This window comes from Lepisosteus oculatus, chromosome 6, assembly GCF_040954835.1.
Source record: "Lepisosteus oculatus isolate fLepOcu1 chromosome 6, fLepOcu1.hap2, whole genome shotgun sequence".
Lineage (NCBI taxonomy): Eukaryota > Metazoa > Chordata > Actinopteri > Semionotiformes > Lepisosteidae > Lepisosteus > Lepisosteus oculatus.
The window spans coordinates 45,440,381-45,460,059 of record NC_090701.1 but is presented as its reverse complement, the minus strand read 5'-3'; the positions used below and the strand labels follow the sequence as shown (position 1 = coordinate 45,460,059).

General features: G+C 38.4%; 1 protein-coding gene across 5 annotated transcripts in view; it reads left to right on the top strand.

The window, feature by feature from the left end:
- Positions 1-18,985, top strand: part of LOC102696942 (mucin-17-like) — a 36,631-nt gene extending 17,646 nt beyond the window's left edge. Inside the window, exons 2-48 of one of the 5 annotated variants that reach the window (XM_069191475.1) lie at positions 19-173; positions 283-404; positions 642-703; positions 955-1,055; positions 1,396-1,459; positions 1,608-1,762; positions 1,872-1,993; positions 2,231-2,292; positions 2,547-2,644; positions 2,990-3,053; positions 3,202-3,356; positions 3,466-3,587; positions 3,825-3,886; positions 4,138-4,238; positions 4,584-4,647; positions 4,796-4,950; positions 5,060-5,181; positions 5,419-5,480; positions 5,732-5,832; positions 6,173-6,236; positions 6,385-6,539; positions 6,649-6,770; positions 7,008-7,069; positions 7,321-7,421; positions 7,767-7,830; positions 7,979-8,133; positions 8,243-8,364; positions 8,602-8,663; positions 8,915-9,015; positions 9,361-9,424; positions 9,573-9,727; positions 9,837-9,958; positions 10,196-10,257; positions 10,509-10,609; positions 10,950-11,013; positions 11,163-11,317; positions 11,427-11,548; positions 11,807-11,868; positions 12,114-12,214; positions 12,735-12,771; positions 13,507-13,664; positions 14,095-14,216; positions 15,044-15,105; positions 15,235-15,335; positions 16,274-16,431; positions 17,301-17,399; positions 17,902-18,985. In XM_069191475.1, coding sequence (XP_069047576.1) covers positions 19-173; positions 283-404; positions 642-703; positions 955-1,055; positions 1,396-1,459; positions 1,608-1,762; positions 1,872-1,993; positions 2,231-2,292; positions 2,547-2,644; positions 2,990-3,053; positions 3,202-3,356; positions 3,466-3,587; positions 3,825-3,886; positions 4,138-4,238; positions 4,584-4,647; positions 4,796-4,950; positions 5,060-5,181; positions 5,419-5,480; positions 5,732-5,832; positions 6,173-6,236; positions 6,385-6,539; positions 6,649-6,770; positions 7,008-7,069; positions 7,321-7,421; positions 7,767-7,830; positions 7,979-8,133; positions 8,243-8,364; positions 8,602-8,663; positions 8,915-9,015; positions 9,361-9,424; positions 9,573-9,727; positions 9,837-9,958; positions 10,196-10,257; positions 10,509-10,609; positions 10,950-11,013; positions 11,163-11,317; positions 11,427-11,548; positions 11,807-11,868; positions 12,114-12,214; positions 12,735-12,771; positions 13,507-13,664; positions 14,095-14,216; positions 15,044-15,105; positions 15,235-15,335; positions 16,274-16,431; positions 17,301-17,396 — 4,699 coding nt within the window. In that variant the 3' untranslated portion in view covers positions 17,397-17,399; positions 17,902-18,985. Of the gene's footprint in view, positions 1-18; positions 174-282; positions 405-641; positions 704-954; positions 1,056-1,395; positions 1,460-1,607; positions 1,763-1,871; positions 1,994-2,230; positions 2,293-2,543; positions 2,645-2,989; positions 3,054-3,201; positions 3,357-3,465; positions 3,588-3,824; positions 3,887-4,137; positions 4,239-4,583; positions 4,648-4,795; positions 4,951-5,059; positions 5,182-5,418; positions 5,481-5,731; positions 5,833-6,172; positions 6,237-6,384; positions 6,540-6,648; positions 6,771-7,007; positions 7,070-7,320; positions 7,422-7,766; positions 7,831-7,978; positions 8,134-8,242; positions 8,365-8,601; positions 8,664-8,914; positions 9,016-9,360; positions 9,425-9,572; positions 9,728-9,836; positions 9,959-10,195; positions 10,258-10,508; positions 10,610-10,949; positions 11,014-11,162; positions 11,318-11,426; positions 11,549-11,806; positions 11,869-12,113; positions 12,215-12,734; positions 12,772-13,506; positions 13,665-14,094; positions 14,217-15,043; positions 15,106-15,234; positions 15,336-16,273; positions 16,432-17,300; positions 17,400-17,901 lie in introns of all 5 variants that reach the window. The other 4 variants (XM_069191477.1, XM_069191476.1, XM_069191474.1 and 1 more) reach the window with 4 other exon arrangements.
- The last annotated feature ends 694 nt before the right edge of the window (positions 18,986-19,679 follow it).

The window sequence follows — 19,679 nt, the reverse complement described above, 5'->3', positions numbered from 1 at the left end:
TCCTCTTTGTCATCACAGAGAGAGGTCAGTGATGGCTGGACTAAGACTGGAGTTCAACACCACAAACCAAACTCTCAGTGCAACTGCGATAGTCAAACAATTCACTGCCTTCCTGGCTCCTTATACATCTCTGGGAGTCTACACAATCAACTTGACCAATATCACTTACTACAGTAAGTTTCTGATTCCAATAAGGATTTACTTTAGCATTCTTTTTAATACAAGGTCTCGGGGTATTTTAACTGTATTCTGTACTAAACTCTTTGTTGTCACTCTTTACAGACACAACAGCGAGCTTCTTTGCTGTCAATATCAACTTCGTCTTCAGCAACCTGACCGTTCCAGAAGGAGCTAATTTAACCAATGAGACCTACAGCACAATCCAGAACAGCATCAATAAGCTGGTGAGACTCTCACACATGATCATCCAAGAACTTTTTGAGAACACCACAGTCTCAGCAGTCAATGTGGAAAACTGTGCACTTACTGTTTCATTTGTTGTGAAAGAACATCGTCATATTTTAGATAACACATGAATATATTTCTCGTTTGTTATATTTGGAATCATGAGATTTAATCACAGGGTGAAAAAAAGTGCAGAATGTCTTCATTACATCTGAACATTGCTGTCTCTTTTTCAGCTCCTTGTAATTCTTGGTGAACCAAACTACACCCAGTTCACCTTCCCTCCTGTAACTATCACGTGAGTCAATATATATCCCTTCTATGTCTTCTCATTGGAATCCATTTAGAGATGAAATGTTAAACAGAAATCAACTCTTCCAAACGTGTGACTGCAAGCTTTCTTCCATGATTGCTTAAAGAAACGTACCATCCTGAATTCATACATCTGCCCAGCAACACTGTATGTTTTAAGTACTGTAAAAGAAGATACAATATTTTCCATAGATGTGTTAGTAAATATGATTGACCATGTTTTCTTTGTTTCCACAGCAGTGAGAACAGTGTGATTCATGCTGACACGGTTTACAGATTTACAGAAGGAGACATCAAGACGCGCAGTGGTTTGCTCAATGCAATCTTCATTTCCAGCGGTATGATCAACATACAGTATAGTCCTGCAGTATTCCAAGAGTATTATTAGATGCAATTGGATATTAATTAACAGAAATGAAATCCTGTTTTGTTTTGGGGGAAATTTTTCTGATGTTTTTCTATATTTAAACACATACAGTCCATTCTTTTTTATAATGTGTTTCATATGAAGGCTGAGACAAATGGCTAAACCTTTCCTCGTTAATTCATGGTCTCATTCATTAAGGTTCAGGGCTGGACTGAGTGATTCAGTATTACTCTCTTGGTGTTAGCACTGAAAAGATGAGCAGAATCAGAAAGTCTCTGACTGTCTTCACTCTTGTTTGTGCACAAATGCAGGTCTTCCAGACACAACAACTGCACCTCCTACGACACTCCCACCAACTTCAGCTCCCGCTGCAACGTAAGTCCCACACAGAGGAAATGAAGCTCTTTTTACATCAGTCGCTGATTTTTCTTTCAGCGAGAGTGGTCATATCTCAGCAATTCTGATGAGAAGTGAAAATGATACATCTAATCTCAGTGTTCTGCATCTGTCTTTGTCATCACAGAAAGAGGTCAGTGATGGCTGGACTAAGACTGGAGTTCAACACCACAAACCAAACTCTCAGTGCAACTGCGATAGTCGAACAATTCACTGCCTTCCTGGCTCCTTATACATCTCTGGGAGTCTACACAATCAACATCACCAATATCACTTACTACAGTAAGTTTCTGTTTCCAATAAGGATTGACTTTAGCATTCTTTTTAATACAAGGTCTCGGGGTATTTTAACTGTATTCTGTACTAAACTCTTTGTTGTCACTTTTTACAGACACAACAGCGAGCTTCTTTGCTGTCAATATCAACTTCGTCTTCAGCAACCTGACCGTTCCAGAAGGAGCTAATTTAACCAATGAGACCTACAGCACAATCCAGAACAGCATCAATAAGCTGGTGAGACTCTCACACATGATCATCCAAGAACTTTTTGAGAACACCACAGTCTCAGCAGTCAATGTGGAAAACTGTGCACTTACTGTTTCATTTGTTGTGAAAGAACATCGTCATATTTTAGATAACACATGAATATATTTCTCGTTTGTTATATTTGGAATCATGAGATTTAATCACAGGGTGAAAAAAAGTGCAGAATGTCTTCATTACATCTGAACATTGCTGTCTCTTTTTCAGCTCCTTGTAATTCTTGGTGAACCAAACTACACCCAGTTCACCTTCCCTCCTGTTACTATCACGTGAGTCAATATATATCCCTTCTATGTCTTCTCATTGGAATCCATTTAGAGATGAAATGTTAAACAGAAATCAACTCTTCCAAAAGTGTGACTGCAAGCTTTCTTCCATGATTGCTTAAAGAAACGTACCATCCTGAATTCATACATCTGCCCAGCAACACTGTATGTTTTAAGTACTGTAAAAGAAGATACAATATTTTCCATAGATGTGTTAGTAAATATGATTGACCGTGTTTTCTTTGTTTCCACAGCAGTGAGAACAGTGTGATTCATGCTGACACGGTTTACAGATTTACAGAAGGAGACATCAAGACGCGCAGTGGTTTGCTCAATGCAATCTTCATTACCAGCGGTATGATCAACATACTGTACAGTATAGTCCTGCAGTATTCCAAGAGTATTATTAGATGCAATTGGATATTAATTAACAGAAATGAAATCCTGTTTTGTTTTGGGGGGAGTTTTTCTGATGTTTTTCTATATTTAAACACATACAGTCCATTCTTTTTTATAATGTGTTTCATATGAAGGCTGAGACAAATGGCTAAACCTTTCCTCGTTAATTCATGGTCTCATTCATTAAGGTTCAGGGCTGGACTGAGTGATTCAGTATAACTCTCTTGGTGTTAGCACTGAAAAGATGAGCAGAATCAGAAAGTCTCTGACTGTCTTCACTCTTGTTTGTGCACAAATGCAGGTCTTCCAGACACAACAACTGCACCTCCTACGACACTCCCACCAACTTCAGCTCCCGCTGCAACGTAAGTCCCACACAGAGGAAATGAAGCTCTTTTTACATCAGTCGCTGATTTTTCTTTCAGCGAGAGTGGTCATATCTCAGCACTTCTGATGAGAAGTGAAAATGATACATCTAATCTCAGTGTTCTGCATCTGTCTTTGTCATCACAGAAAGAGGTCAGTGATGGCTGGACTAAGACTGGAGTTCAACACCACAAACCAAACTCTCAGTGCAACTGCGATAGTCGAACAATTCACTGCCTTCCTGGCTCCTTATACATCTCTGGGAGTCTACACAATCAACATCACCAATATCACTTACTACAGTAAGTTTCTGTTTCCAATAAGGATTGACTTTAGCATTCTTTTTAATACAAGGTCTTGGGGTATTTTAACTGTATTCTGTACTAAACTCTTTGTTGTCACTCTTTACAGACACAACAGCGAGCTTCTTTGCTGTCAATATCAACTTCGTCTTCAGCAACCTGACCGTTCCAGAAGGAGCTAATTTAACCAATGAGACCTACGGCACAATCCAGAACAGCATCAATAAGCTGGTGAGACTCTCACACATGATCATCCAAGAACTTTTTGAGAACACCACAGTCTCAGCAGTCAATGTGGAAAACTGTGCACTTACTGTTTCATTTGTTGTGAAAGAACATCGTCATATTTTAGATAACACATGAATATATTTCTCGTTTGTTATATTTGGAATCATGAGATTTAATCACAGGGTGAAAAAAAGTGCAGAATGTCTTCATTACATCTGAACATTGCTGTCTCTTTTTCAGCTCCTTGTAATTCTTGGTGAACCAAACTACACCCAGTTCACCTTCCCTCCTGTTACTATCACGTGAGTCAATATATATCCCTTCTATGTCTTCTCATTGGAATCCATTTAGAGATGAAATGTTAAACAGAAATCAACTCTTCCAAAAGTGTGACTGCAAGCTTTCTTCCATGATTGCTTAAAGAAACGTACCATCCTGAATTCATACATCTGCCCAGCAACACTGTATGTTTTAAGTACTGTAAAAGAAGATACAATATTTTCCATAGATGTGTTAGTAAATATGATTGACCGTGTTTTCTTTGTTTCCACAGCAGTGAGAACAGTGTGATTCATGCTGACACGGTTTACAGATTTACAGAAGGAGACATCAAGACGCGCAGTGGTTTGCTCAATGCAATCTTCATTACCAGCGGTATGATCAACATACTGTACAGTATAGTCCTGCAGTATTCCAAGAGTATTATTAGATGCAATTGGATATTAATTAACAGAAATGAAATCCTGTTTTGTTTTGGGGGGAGTTTTTCTGATGTTTTTCTATATTTAAACACATACAGTCCATTCTTTTTTATAATGTGTTTCATATGAAGGCTGAGACAAATGGCTAAACCTTTCCTCGTTAATTCATGGTCTCATTCATTAAGGTTCAGGGCTGGACTGAGTGATTCAGTATAACTCTCTTGGTGTTAGCACTGAAAAGATGAGCAGAATCAGAAAGTCTCTGACTGTCTTCACTCTTGTTTGTGCACAAATGCAGGTCTTCCAGACACAACAACTGCACCTCCTACGACACTCCCACCAACTTCAGCTCCCGCTGCAACGTAAGTCCCACACAGAGGAAATGAAGCTCTTTTTACATCAGTCGCTGATTTTTCTTTCAGCGAGAGTGGTCATATCTCAGCAATTCTGATGAGAAGTGAAAATGATACATCTAATCTCAGTGTTCTGCATCTGTCTTTGTCATCACAGAAAGAGGTCAGTGATGGCTGGACTAAGACTGGAGTTCAACACCACAAATCAAACTCTCAGTGCAACTGCGATAGTCGAACAATTCACTGCCTTCCTGGCTCCTTATACATCTCTGGGAGTCTACACAATCAACATCACCAATATCACTTACTACAGTAAGTTTCTGTTTCCAATAAGGATTGACTTTAGCATTCTTTTTAATACAAGGTCTTGGGGTATTTTAACTGTATTCTGTACTAAACTCTTTGTTGTCACTCTTTACAGACACAACAGCGAGCTTCTTTGCTGTCAATATCAACTTCGTCTTCAGCAACCTGACCGTTCCAGAAGGAGCTAATTTAACCAATGAGACCTACAGCACAATCCAGAACAGCATCAATAAGCTGGTGAGACTCTCACACATGATCATCCAAGAACTTTTTGAGAACACCACAGTCTCAGCAGTCAATGTGGAAAACTGTGCACTTACTGTTTCATTTGTTGTGAAAGAACATCGTCATATTTTAGATAACACATGAATATATTTCTCGTTTGTTATATTTGGAATCATGAGATTTAATCACAGGGTGAAAAAAAGTGCAGAATGTCTTCATTACATCTGAACATTGCTGTCTCTTTTTCAGCTCCTTGTAATTCTTGGTGAACCAAACTACACCCAGTTCACCTTCCCTCCTGTAACTATCACGTGAGTCAATATATATCCCTTCTATGTCTTCTCATTGGAATCCATTTAGAGATGAAATGTTAAACAGAAATCAACTCTTCCAAAAGTGTGACTGCAAGCTTTCTTCCATGATTGCTTAAAGAAACGTACCATCCTGAATTCATACATCTGCCCAGCAACACTGTATGTTTTAAGTACTGTAAAAGAAGATACAATATTTTCCATAGATGTGTTAGTAAATATGATTGACCGTGTTTTCTTTGTTTCCACAGCAGTGAGAACAGTGTGATTCATGCTGACACGGTTTACAGATTTACAGAAGGAGACATCAAGACGCGCAGTGGTTTGCTCAATGCAATCTTCATTACCAGCGGTATGATCAACATACAGTATAGTCCTGCAGTATTCCAAGAGTATTATTAGATGCAATTGGATATTAATTAACAGAAATGAAATCCTGTTTTGTTTTGGGGGGAGTTTTTCTGATGTTTTTCTATATTTAAACACATACAGTCCATTCTTTTTTATAATGTGTTTCATATGAAGGCTGAGACAAATGGCTAAACCTTTCCTCGTTAATTCATGGTCTCATTCATTAAGGTTCAGGGCTGGACTGAGTGATTCAGTATAACTCTCTTGGTGTTAGCACTGAAAAGATGAGCAGAATCAGAAAGTCTCTGACTGTCTTCACTCTTGTTTGTGCACAAATGCAGGTCTTCCAGACACAACAACTGCACCTCCTACGACACTCCCACCAACTTCAGCTCCCGCTGCAACGTAAGTCCCACACAGAGGAAATGAAGCTCTTTTTACATCAGTCGCTGATTTTTCTTTCAGCGAGAGTGGTCATATCTCAGCAATTCTGATGAGAAGTGAAAATGATACATCTAATCTCAGTGTTCTGCATCTGTCTTTGTCATCACAGAAAGAGGTCAGTGATGGCTGGACTAAGACTGGAGTTCAACACCACAAACCAAACTCTCAGTGCAACTGCGATAGTCGAACAATTCACTGCCTTCCTGGCTCCTTATACATCTCTGGGAGTCTACACAATCAACATCACCAATATCACTTACTACAGTAAGTTTCTGTTTCCAATAAGGATTGACTTTAGAATTCTTTTTAATACAAGGTCTCGGGGTATTTTAACTGTATTCTGTACTAAACTCTTTGTTGTCACTCTTTACAGACACAACAGCGAGCTTCTTTGCTGTCAATATCAACTTTGTCTTCAGCAACCTGACCGTTCCAGAAGGAGCTAATTTAACCAATGAGACCTACGGCACAATCCAGAACAGCATCAATAAGCTGGTGAGACTCTCACACATGATCATCCAAGAACTTTTTGAGAACACCACAGTCTCAGCAGTCAATGTGGAAAACTGTGCACTTACTGTTTCATTTGTTGTGAAAGAACATCGTCATATTTTAGATAACACATGAATATATTTCTCGTCTGTTATATTTGGAATCATGAGATTTAATCACAGGGTGAAAAAAAGTGCAGAATGTCTTCATTACATCTGAACATTGCTGTCTCTTTTTCAGCTCCTTGTAATTCTTGGTGAACCAAACTACACCCAGTTCACCTTCCCTCCTGTTACTATCACGTGAGTCAATATATATCCCTTCTATGTCTTCTCATTGGAATCCATTTAGAGATGAAATGTTAAACAGAAATCAACTCTTCCAAAAGTGTGACTGCAAGCTTTCTTCCATGATTGCTTAAAGAAACGTACCATCCTGAATTCATACATCTGCCCAGCAACACTGTATGTTTTAAGTACTGTAAAAGAAGATACAATATTTTCCATAGATGTGTTAGTAAATATGATTGACCGTGTTTTCTTTGTTTCCACAGCAGTGAGAACAGTGTGATTCATGCTGACACGGTTTACAGATTTACAGAAGGAGACATCAAGACGCGCAGTGGTTTGCTCAATGCAATCTTCATTACCAGCGGTATGATCAACATACTGTACAGTATAGTCCTGCAGTATTCCAAGAGTATTATTAGATGCAATTGGATATTAATTAACAGAAATGAAATCCTGTTTTGTTTTGGGGGGAGTTTTTCTGATGTTTTTCTATATTTAAACACATACAGTCCATTCTTTTTTATAATGTGTTTCATATGAAGGCAGAGACAAATGGCTAAACCTTTCCTCGTTAATTCATGGTCTCATTCATTAAGGTTCAGGGCTGGACTGAGTGATTCAGTATAACTCTCTTGGTGTTAGCACTGAAAAGATGAGCAGAATCAGAAAGTCTCTGACTGTCTTCACTCTTGTTTGTGCACAAATGCAGGTCTTCCAGACACAACAACTGCACCTCCTACGACACTCCCACCAACTTCAGCTCCCGCTGCAACGTAAGTCCCACACAGAGGAAATGAAGCTCTTTTTACATCAGTCGCTGATTTTTCTTTCAGCGAGAGTGGTCATATCTCAGCAATTCTGATGAGAAGTGAAAATGATACATCTAATCTCAGTGTTCTGCATCTGTCTTTGTCATCACAGAAAGAGGTCAGTGATGGCTGGACTAAGACTGGAGTTCAACACCACAAACCAAACTCTCAGTGCAACTGCGATAGTCGAACAATTCACTGCCTTCCTGGCTCCTTATACATCTCTGGGAGTCTACACAATCAACATCACCAATATCACTTACTACAGTAAGTTTCTGTTTCCAATAAGGATTGACTTTAGCATTCTTTTTAATACAAGGTCTCGGGGTATTTTAACTGTATTCTGTACTAAACTCTTTGTTGTCACTCTTTACAGACACAACAGCGAGCTTCTTTGCTGTCAATATCAACTTTGTCTTCAGCAACCTGTCCGTTCCCGAAGGAGCTAATTTAACCAATGAGACCTACAGCACAATCCAGAACAGCATCAATAAGCTGGTGAGACTCTCACACATGATCATCCAAGAACTTTTTGAGAACACCACAGTCTCAGCAGTCAATGTGGAAAACTGTGCACTTACTGTTTCATTTGTTGTGAAAGAACATCGTCATATTTTAGATAACACATGAATATATTTCTCGTTTGTTATATTTGGAATCATGAGATTTAATCACAGGGTGAAAAAAAGTGCAGAATGTCTTCATTACATCTGAACATTGCTGTCTCTTTTTCAGCTCCTTGTAATTCTTGGTGAACCAAACTACACCCAGTTCACCTTCCCTCCTGTTACTATCACGTGAGTCAATATATATCCCTTCTATGTCTTCTCATTGGAATCCATTTAGAGATGAAATGTTAAACAGAAATCAACTCTTCCAAAAGTGTGACTGCAAGCTTTCTTCCATGATTGCTTAAAGAAACGTACCATCCTGAATTCATACATCTGCCCAGCAACACTGTATGTTTTAAGTACTGTAAAAGAAGATACAATATTTTCCATAGATGTGTTAGTAAATATGATTGACCGTGTTTTCTTTGTTTCCATAGCAGTGAGAACAGTGTGATTCATGCTGACACGGTTTACAGATTTACAGAAGGAGACATCAAGACGCGCAGTGGTTTGCTCAATGCAATCTTCATTACCAGCGGTATGATCAACATACTGTACAGTATAGTCCTGCAGTATTCCAAGAGTATTATTAGATGCAATTGGATATTAATTAACAGAAATGAAATCCTGTTTTGTTTTGGGGGGAGTTTTTCTGATGTTTTTCTATATTTAAACACATACAGTCCATTCTTTTTTATAATGTGTTTCATATGAAGGCTGAGACAAATGGCTAAACCTTTCCTCGTTAATTCATGGTCTCATTCATTAAGGTTCAGGGCTGGACTGAGTGATTCAGTATAACTCTCTTGGTGTTAGCACTGAAAAGATGAGCAGAATCAGAAAGTCTCTGACTGTCTTCACTCTTGTTTGTGCACAAATGCAGGTCTTCCAGACACAACAACTGCACCTCCTACGACACTCCCACCAACTTCAGCTCCCGCTGCAACGTAAGTCCCACACAGAGGAAATGAAGCTCTTTTTACATCAGTCGCTGATTTTTCTTTCAGCGAGAGTGGTCATATCTCAGCAATTCTGATGAGAAGTGAAAATGATACATCTAATCTCAGTGTTCTGCATCTGTCTTTGTCATCACAGAAAGAGGTCAGTGATGGCTGGACTAAGACTGGAGTTCAACACCACAAACCAAACTCTCAGTGCAACTGCGATAGTCGAACAATTCACTGCCTTCCTGGCTCCTTATACATCTCTGGGAGTCTACACAATCAACATCACCAATATCACTTACTACAGTAAGTTTCTGTTTCCAATAAGGATTGACTTTAGCATTCTTTTTAATACAAGGTCTTGGGGTATTTTAACTGTATTCTGTACTAAACTCTTTGTTGTCACTCTTTACAGACACAACAGCGAGCTTCTTTGCTGTCAATATCAACTTCGTCTTCAGCAACCTGACCGTTCCAGAAGGAGCTAATTTAACCAATGAGACCTACGGCACAATCCAGAACAGCATCAATAAGCTGGTGAGACTCTCACACATGATCATCCAAGAACTTTTTGAGAACACCACAGTCTCAGCAGTCAATGTGGAAAACTGTGCACTTACTGTTTCATTTGTTGTGAAAGAACATCGTCATATTTTAGATAACACATGAATATATTTCTCGTTTGTTATATTTGGAATCATGAGATTTAATCACAGGGTGAAAAAAAGTGCAGAATGTCTTCATTACATCTGAACATTGCTGTCTCTTTTTCAGCTCCTTGTAATTCTTGGTGAACCAAACTACACCCAGTTCACCTTCCCTCCTGTTACTATCACGTGAGTCAATATATATCCCTTCTATGTCTTCTCATTGGAATCCATTTAGAGATGAAATGTTAAACAGAAATCAACTCTTCCAAAAGTGTGACTGCAAGCTTTCTTCCATGATTGCTTAAAGAAACGTACCATCCTGAATTCATACATCTGCCCAGCAACACTGTATGTTTTAAGTACTGTAAAAGAAGATACAATATTTTCCATAGATGTGTTAGTAAATATGATTGACCGTGTTTTCTTTGTTTCCACAGCAGTGAGAACAGTGTGATTCATGCTGACACGGTTTACAGATTTACAGAAGGAGACATCAAGACGCGCAGTGGTTTGCTCAATGCAATCTTCATTACCAGCGGTATGATCAACATACAGTATAGTCCTGCAGTATTCCAAGAGTATTATTAGATTCAATTGGATATCAATTAACAGAAATGAAATCTTATTTTGTTTCGGGGGGAGTTTTTCTGATGTTTTTCTATATTTAAACACATACAGTCCATTCTTTTTTAAAATGTGTTTCATAAGAAGGGAAAGACAAATGGCTTAATCTTTCCTCGTTAATTCATGGTCTCATTTATTAAGGTTCAGGGCTGGACTGAGTGGTTCAGTATAACTCTCTTGGTGTTAGCACTGAAAAGATGAGCAGAATCAGAAAGTCTCTGACTGTCTTCACTCTTGTTTGTGCACAAATGCAGGCCTTCCAGACACAACAACTGCACCTCCTACGACACTCCCACCAACTTCAGCTCCCGCTGCACCGTAAGTCCCACACAGAGGAAATGAAGCTCTTTTTACATCAGCCGCTGATATTTTCTTTCAGCGAGAGTGGTCATATCTCAGCAATTCTGATGAGAAGTGAAAATGATACATCTAATCTCAGTGTTCTGCATCTGTCTTTGTCATCACAGAAAGAGGTCAGTGATGGCTGGACTAAGACTGGAGTTCAACACCACAAACCAAACTCTCAGTGCAACTGCGATAGTCAAACAATTCACTGCCTTCCTGGCTCCTTATACATCTCTGGGAGTCTACACAATCAACATCACCAATATCACTTACTACAGTAAGTTTCTGTTTCCAATAAGGATTGACTTTAGCATTCTTTTTAATACAAGGTCTTGGGGTAATTTAACTGTATTTTGTACTAAACTCTTTGTTGTCACACTTTACAGACACAACAGCGAGCTTCTTTGCTGTCAATATCAACTTCGTCTTCAGCAACCTGACCGTTCCAGGAGGAGCTAATTTAACCAATGAGACTTACAGCACAATCCAGAACAGCATGAATGAGCTGGTGAGACTTTCATATCCACAGAATTCAAAGTAGAAATATCAGAAAATACTGCATTATTTATTAATGAATCATCTTTATGAAATAGTGAGAATTATGATGGAATTTATTTCATTGTTATTATATTGGCAATCAAGAGATTTAACAACTTTGTTAAATGAAATCCCATATATCTTCAATATATTAGAATACTCTGTTTTTTAAATGGAGTTTCAGACCCTTATGTGATGTTTTGTTCATTTCTTCTTTTATTCTTTCCAGCTTCTTATAATTCTTGGAACGCCAAACTACAAGCAATTCACCTTCCCCCGTGTCAATGTCATGTGAGTGAATTTATACATCTCTGTGCATTACTATTTCGAAGAATTCTGATATGTAAATTTTAATGCCTATACTCTTGCAAAAAAATCTCTCTTTAAATTCTCTTCCATGAATTCTCAACATGTCTGCTTTTGGTTGCATCCTTAATTTATGTATCTGGTCTGTAACACTGCAAGTTTAAGATGGTACTGTATGTCTTATTGACAAACTTCAGAAATAATTCATTAGTATTTCTTTGTTTCCACAGCAGTATGAGCAGTGTAATTCATGCCAATACGGTGTACAGATTTACAGAAGGCGACATTGAAATGCGCAGTAGTCTGCTGAATGACATTTTCATCACCAGTGGTATGCCAAAAAATATTTTCTCTTGTGTTAGTTAATTGCTATCGAAATTGTCTCCATTCATGTGCATAAATGAACTACTATTTTGTGACTGCTTCTCCCTGAAATGATAGTCAACGTTATTTATTGTTTCCAGCTTTATATCTCATTCATAAGTGTTCTGGGATAAACTGACTGTTTCTGTTGATCTCTCTGTTTTGTGTGCTCTGAATGGATGATATGGAAATTCTATTTTTGACTCTTCTCACTCTTGTTATTGTATATCAACATTTGCACCTCATACTACTATCTTAAGATCTACAGCTTCATATGAACATTCTAAGCAATTTGAGTACATGCAGTGTTACTTTAATTGATGTGGTTTTTAATCTACAGCTTATTAATAAACTTGTCCATCTTGCAGACATGCAGATTCATGCAGACTTGAGTCTAATTACAGTGACAATTTCAGTTTTTCAAAATGCTGCACAAGATGTCTTTTACACATTGTAGACTGAATTCTCTCTTCTCTTTCCCAATGTAGCTCAGCCATCTCCAACTACACTGGCTCCCCTTATAAGGCAAGTCCAAGGTTTCAGAACACATTTTGAGGAGGTGGCACAGCGGTGCAGTGGTTAGCTCTCTTTCCTCACGGTGTTGGGACCCTAGGTTCAGCTCTTGGGTGCCATCTGTATAGTGTTTGTATGTTCTCAGGCTTTTCTTTTGGGTTTCCTCCCACAGTCCAGTGATATACAGTACTGGTAGGTTAATTAGCTTTTGAGAACACTGGCGTGGTGTGAATGTCTGTGTATGCCCTGCAATGGATTGGCATCTTGTCCAGGGTTTACCTTGTGGCTGTTGCTTGTTGGTTTAAGCTCTGACTGCCCCCCACAACCATGTATTGGATAAAGGAGTTAGAAAACAGATGGATGGATAAATGTTGGGGTCCCTTTCTTCATTATCAGCTGAGAATATGTGCTAGAGAATGTTATTCATGCCCCTTTGAGCAAAGATAACCTTTAAGCCGAATTGCGTATCAATGAAAGAAACCCCCTTTCATGAGATCATTGAACCTTTGAACCTCACATTTGGAACTTAGTCCTTTTTGAATTTGACATTTGATCCTCACAATCTCCAGAAACATGTTCACTTGAAAAGGCTGAGAGAAAGATAGAGGTGAATCTGCTGTTGGGGTGGTCTGCAGTGAAGCAGTTGAAAGACACCGAAAACCGAAGGACGTCAGTTGCTTTATTTTAAACTGTGCTTGCAGCATGGTGTAAAAGAATGATTAAATAATTAGATGTTTGTCATTTCAGAAATGGGAGGGCACTTCTGTTCATCAGACTGGAGTTCAACACCACAAAGCCAGCTCCTTCTGAGGCGCAGGTGTTGCAAATAGCTAATCAATTCATTGTCAATGCCTTTAAGTCACGGGAAACATACCAAGTGACATTTGGAAATGTGTCCTATGAGAGTAAGTGAATGATAAGATCTTGACATGTGACATAAACCTTTATCTGATGCAACTCTGATAATTTAGGATGAAATATGACATTACAAATTTTACATCAATGACAATTGTTTATGATAGGACAAGAATGTAGCACAAGGAAGTTCATAGTACAGTTAGTCCACGTGAGTGACGGTACTTGAACACAGAATCTCCTCACTGTTATGTGATCCACTGAGTATCATAGGTTGTTCATTTATAATAATGTCTCTGTTCCTGTTGTGATTCCTCTCTAAGAATGCAAAAACTCTTGTGTCCTCAGAAATGTTCGCAATATGTGATATTAGTATTACCCACACAATACACTCGGTATTACTTAAGCTGCCCATCTTTGATCAAAGGACATATTGTAATAGTGCCCATGTTTTAATTCTCCTTTTGCCTTTCCTTTCAGGGATGAGTGCAAATTCATTTGCCATCATTCTGGGATTCAGTATTGCAAACCTGCCTGTTACAGATACCTTTCAATTTAGAAACGAAACGTACACTGAAGTTGAAAGCGCTGTGAACTCCTTGGTGAGAATTTTACTCATCACTGTTCAAGAAGTGCTTGGATGTGATTTTTGACCCAAATAAGCACTTGTAATCAAACAAGCTAAAGCAGTTCAAGTAGATAGCTGCATCAGCATGCGTAAGCTGCAAAGGAACAAGTAAAGGTTTATTCTTTGCTAGAAAGAGAAGAAAAGAAACACAACATTTTGGGTGTGGAGCCTTCTTCAAGTGTGAAGAAGAAGGCTCCACAACTGAAATGTTGTGTTTCCTCTCTTCTCTTTTCAGCAAGGAATAAACCTTTACTTGTTCCTCATCAAGCAAGCTACTGTAGATGGGGCAAATAGACTGCTCTTGTTTGTAACCTTTCTTATGTTCTTATTTTGATATATATAAGAAACAATTAGAGGTTAACTTCATGCTGAAAAGCAGAAAGAAAAAGGATTTGACTGGTAAACCTTCTTCAGGTGTAAAGAACAATTATACTATATACTTATAGAAGGTAATAAGTTGTGGGTTTGAGACAGGCTTGGGGAGTCATCCTTGTGATGGACCAAACTAGGGCAGATGTCAAATGCTCTGCAGTGCACTTAACACTACAGAAACCAAGATGAGCTCTGGCCCAGTGAGCTGCTATGGTTCTGGTGCGGACTTTACCTTTATATATTTAACTTTATATACTGTATATATTGCATAATATAAAAATTATATTTTTATGTTTTCTTATGAATATAACCTTTCTGTCAACTGAAACTGGTATCAGATACCTGGCTTTGTGTTTTACACTGATACCAATACTCATTTCTGGTGTCATCTGGAATTCATAAGGCTCTTGGCTCTGCTTTGTCTTCCAGTTGAGCAACATCCTCGGGCAACCAAATTCCACCCTGTTCAAGTTCCCTTCCATCGATTTCAGGTGAGTCCCTTTTAGCTGGCTTTCCCCATTTAAGCACTTGGTAAAGACGCTGCCAGGTCATACAGATGACTCAAGGACAAATGTGGCCATCATGAGTGACTAGCTGCATGTCTGCTTTGTTTCCCACAGAAATGTGAGCAGTGTGATTCGTGCCAGTGTGGTGTATCAATTCAAAGATGGAGACATCTCAGGGCCCAGTGGTTTCCTGAATAGTATCCTCATTCTCAGTGGTAGGATCATCCAGTCCTTATTCATTACAACTTTATTTTAGGAGATATGATTGTACTGTTTTCCATCCCTGCTTCAGAATGATTTTTCTAACTGGTGAAAATGAGAAATGAATGAGAAATGAATAATCAATCTGAAGCATTATTAGAAAAACTGTTGGGACATAGTTATAAATGCCTGTTAAGTCATTCAAGCATTTTAATCCAAAATGAAATCTGTAATATGCTTAACAACCTTTGCCTTTTTCTAAACAATTTTACTTTCCAAAACAAACTAGAAAGAGTCAAACTATATGGAAGTGTGTTCAACCAGGCCCCCTGTGTACCTAAAAACTAAAATAATAATAGCACAAAAAAGAAAGAAAGGAGAAAATGCACTGCTGTATTCTGCCGAGTATGTTGATGGATATTCTGTATCGATGATTCCCAGAACATTTCTAGTTATCATTTTCCTGTTTATCTGTGAAACAATTAATAGTGAAATTAATTTTATATTTTGAATTGTTTTCTTAAGCAATTAAAATAATCCAATGTCTTTCTTCATGAATATGTACAGTACGATATATGGAAAAACAATATTGATTAATTCCTGCACAGTTTGAACTCAGCTTCTAACTCTACTATATTGCTGTGTAAAAACATGTCCAAAACATTACAGTACTATGATGCATTCAAATCTACCAAATGACTTTGAATTGACATGCAATTTTGATACACCTCAGTATAAATGTAACTTTTTTGCTGGAAATGGAGAAATAAGATAAATCTCCAATAAAACTCCTTAACAGAAACAACTGTAGCTCTTCTTCAAATTCACACAATTGCTTCAACAATATGGTGTTATTTGATAGACAAAACAATACAGACTTTGGACTTTAGACATCAAGCAACTGCACTAAGAGCACCGAGATCTTTAATGAACTGTTCTCTTCTGCGTGCAGGTGACCTAACTACAACAGTAGCTCCCAGTCCCACTGTCCTCCTGACCTCATTAACAGCCACCACAGCCAGTAAAGGGGGTTTCCCAGGCTGGGCCCTGGCTATCATCATCCCCTGTGGGATTGCAATTATCCTGGTTCCCCTTTGGATCCTTTTGTGTGTAAGTAAAACTCTGAGTTAGATATAGACAGAGCTGTGCTTGTCTCTGTATTACAGTGTGTGCTGTGTCAGTGAGCTGTGCTTGTCTCTGTTTTACAAAGTGTGCTGTGTCAGTGAGCAGTGTTTGTCTCTGTATTACAGTGCGTGGTGTGTCAGTGATCAGTGTTTGTCTCTGTATTACAGTGCGTGGTGTGTCAGTGATCAGTGTTTGTCTCTGTATTACAGTGTGTGCTGTGTCAGTGATCAGTGTTTGTCTCTGTATTACAGTGCGTGGTGTGTCAGTGATCAGTGCTTGTCTCTGTAGTACAGTGTGTACTGAGTCAGTGAGGAGTGTTGTCTCTGTATTACAGTGTGTGGTGTGTCAGTGATCAGTGCTTGTCTCTGTATTACAGTGTGTGCTGAGTCAGTGAGGAGTGTTGTCTCTGTATTACAGTGTGTGGTGTGTCAGTGATCAGTGCTTGTCTCTGTATTACAGTATGTGCCGTGTCAGTGAGGAGTGTTGTCTCTATTACACTGTGTGCTGTGTCAGTGAGCTGGGCGTGTCTCTGTTTTACAGTGTGTGCTGTGTCAGTAAGGAGTGTTGTCTCTATTACAGTGTGTGCTGTATCAGTGATCAGTGCTTGTCTCTGTATAACAGTGTGTGCTGTGTCAGTAAGCAATGCTTATCTCTGTAATACAGTGCATCAGTGAGCAGTGCTTGTCTCTGTATTACAGTGTGTGCTGTGTCAGTGAGAAGTGTTGTCTCTGTTACAGTGTGTGCTGTGTCAGTTAGCAGTGCTTGTCTCTGTAATACAGTGTGTCAGTGAGAAGTGCTTGTCTCTATTACAGTGTGTGCTGTGTCAGTGATCAGAGCTTGTCTCTGTATTACAGTGTCTGCTGTGTGGCTGCTGTGCTGCTTGCAGAAGGAGATGGCACAGAAGACGATCATACCATGTGCAATACACAACAAGAAATGGGCTTTTCTGAGGGGTGAGATTGTGATTATATATACACAAATGTTTTATTCCCAGTGAGATGCTGCCTCACAAACTCACATATCTCTTTAGTATTGAACGGGGGAGCATGTTCATTTTTGTTGAGTTGTGTTTTTGTCATCAGTCTAAAACAAAGACACAATAATATTGTGAGGGTGAAGAGGTGGTTTTGGGAGGGGTGTGAGAGTTATGTGCAGTGAGAAGAGAAGTCAGAGGGTGTATATATACAGTAAGTAGGAGAGCAGAATAGTTGAAATTAGGATCTGACCTTCCTCCTGAACTTCACATTCACAGTAGCCAAAACTCTTTTCATTTTGGGAAATGGCACGACTCTACAGGCTTGTACTATGTGTGTTTGGTTAAGTATATTATCTCCAAGTCTGTAAGAATTTCTTATATATGTGTCTCTTACGTGTTTACAGAGTCCCTTCTAATGTAAAATGTGCAAACGTGCTTTTTGTGACATGTTTACATTTTCCTATTTTTCTTCCATTCAGGTGTTCCAAATGTGTCGCACAAATCTGCCACAGTTACAGTACAACCATTTTCATCTCCAGGAAACACTGGTCAGCCTTTTCTTCCTCACTCTTCAAGCATAACAGCTGAGAACGAAAGTCAATCCACTGCAGGACGGAAGCACCACATTGCCTCTTTAAAGCCATGAAAAACTGCTTCTAGTGCTGACAATAAGAATGGCAGCTCCCGTAATCGAAAATACCAATCTGGAAGATGAATTTTTGGCAAAATTAAAAACATGTTTTTTTGCTGCCAGACACGTATTGGTATATGTTTTTCTCTGTGGACTACAGCCACTAACCACAACCAAAAACTCAGCAAGAAAATGCTTTCAGTTTTGTTCATCTTTCTTAATATTCTAAACATAAAGCCTACACATGACTGTTGTTCCTTCTAGGCACAATGTTTCTCTTCTGAAATCCAAGATGCTTTATTATTACCCTTTTTCTCTGCTGAGCAGTCAGGAAAACATCTGAGTGAAATTGAAGGAAATGGAGTTGATCTCTGAACAAAATGACCAGTGAGCTGTACTCCCTTGGATGCTCTCAGGAAGCAGACTGAAGATCTGAGCTGACTGTTACTCAATTCTTCCACTTGAACTGTGCCACTTCTAATGAGACAGGAAGTCTTTTGCAATTTCTTATCTATCTTACTGCACAGCTGGTCAGTGCAGGTTATTTATTATAAGCAGTAAAAGATATCACAGACTTATTAAGTTACATACCTGTATATGCTTTACTTATTGCTAGCAGTATTGTATTTATTTTATAAAGCTCTGCTGATCACTATCATGAAACTGTTTGACACAGAGTAGACCATGTGAAAGAGCAATATTCTCCTAAGGGAAAGAGGGTTATAAATTCTAAATCAAATTTATTTTTATACTATTTATTAAATCAATGTATTTAATGAATGTATAGACAATCTTATACTACTTATTATTTATTGTTTGGTTGATTATTTTCTTGTTAGATGGATGCAGTGTACTTCAGAGTGAGGATCTGTATTTGCCTGAGTATGAGTGATATGAAAATATTTAGATCATTAAATGCATGCAAAATATTATTTTATGAATCAAATAAAAATCTATAAAATCTACACTCTTTTTCTGGTGCTGTTATTATTTTTTATCTGCCTTTTGTACACAAAACGTCAAAGGATTATACAGAAAAATAACTTAATAAAAAAAGCACTTAAAATATAGAACTCCTAACACATTTTAATCATAAAGCACCATACCCAGCATCACCATATCCTGATCCTGGTCTGAAAGTCCATTCTCCTTTTCTAACAGACGCTCAATATACAGTAGATTGCACAAAAAATGTGTGTAACAAGGTCTAGTGGGTGTGAAGAACTGTAATCTTCACGTTTTCTGCTCTCAAATTAACTACTTTTGATAAATGAACGAGTAAAGGTTTATTCCATGCTGAAAAGAGAAGAGACACAATGTTTCGGAAGAAGGCTCCACATCCAAAATATTGTGTTTCTTTTCTCTTTTCAGCTTGGAACAAACCTTTACTTGCTCCTTTGCAGCCTACACATGCTGACGAGCACTACCAAGATTGTTAGAAAGTTTTCAGCAGGACAACAAGTAAGGCCAATGTTCATATCTTTCTGCTATAAACAGTATACCATATATGAAGTAGTTTCTGTTACATTTTCATCAAAATGAATATACTGTATCTAAAGGTCACTGAATCTCTTCACACATCAAGCATTTCACCATTCCCTAGAACAAATTGGCTCTTACTGCTGA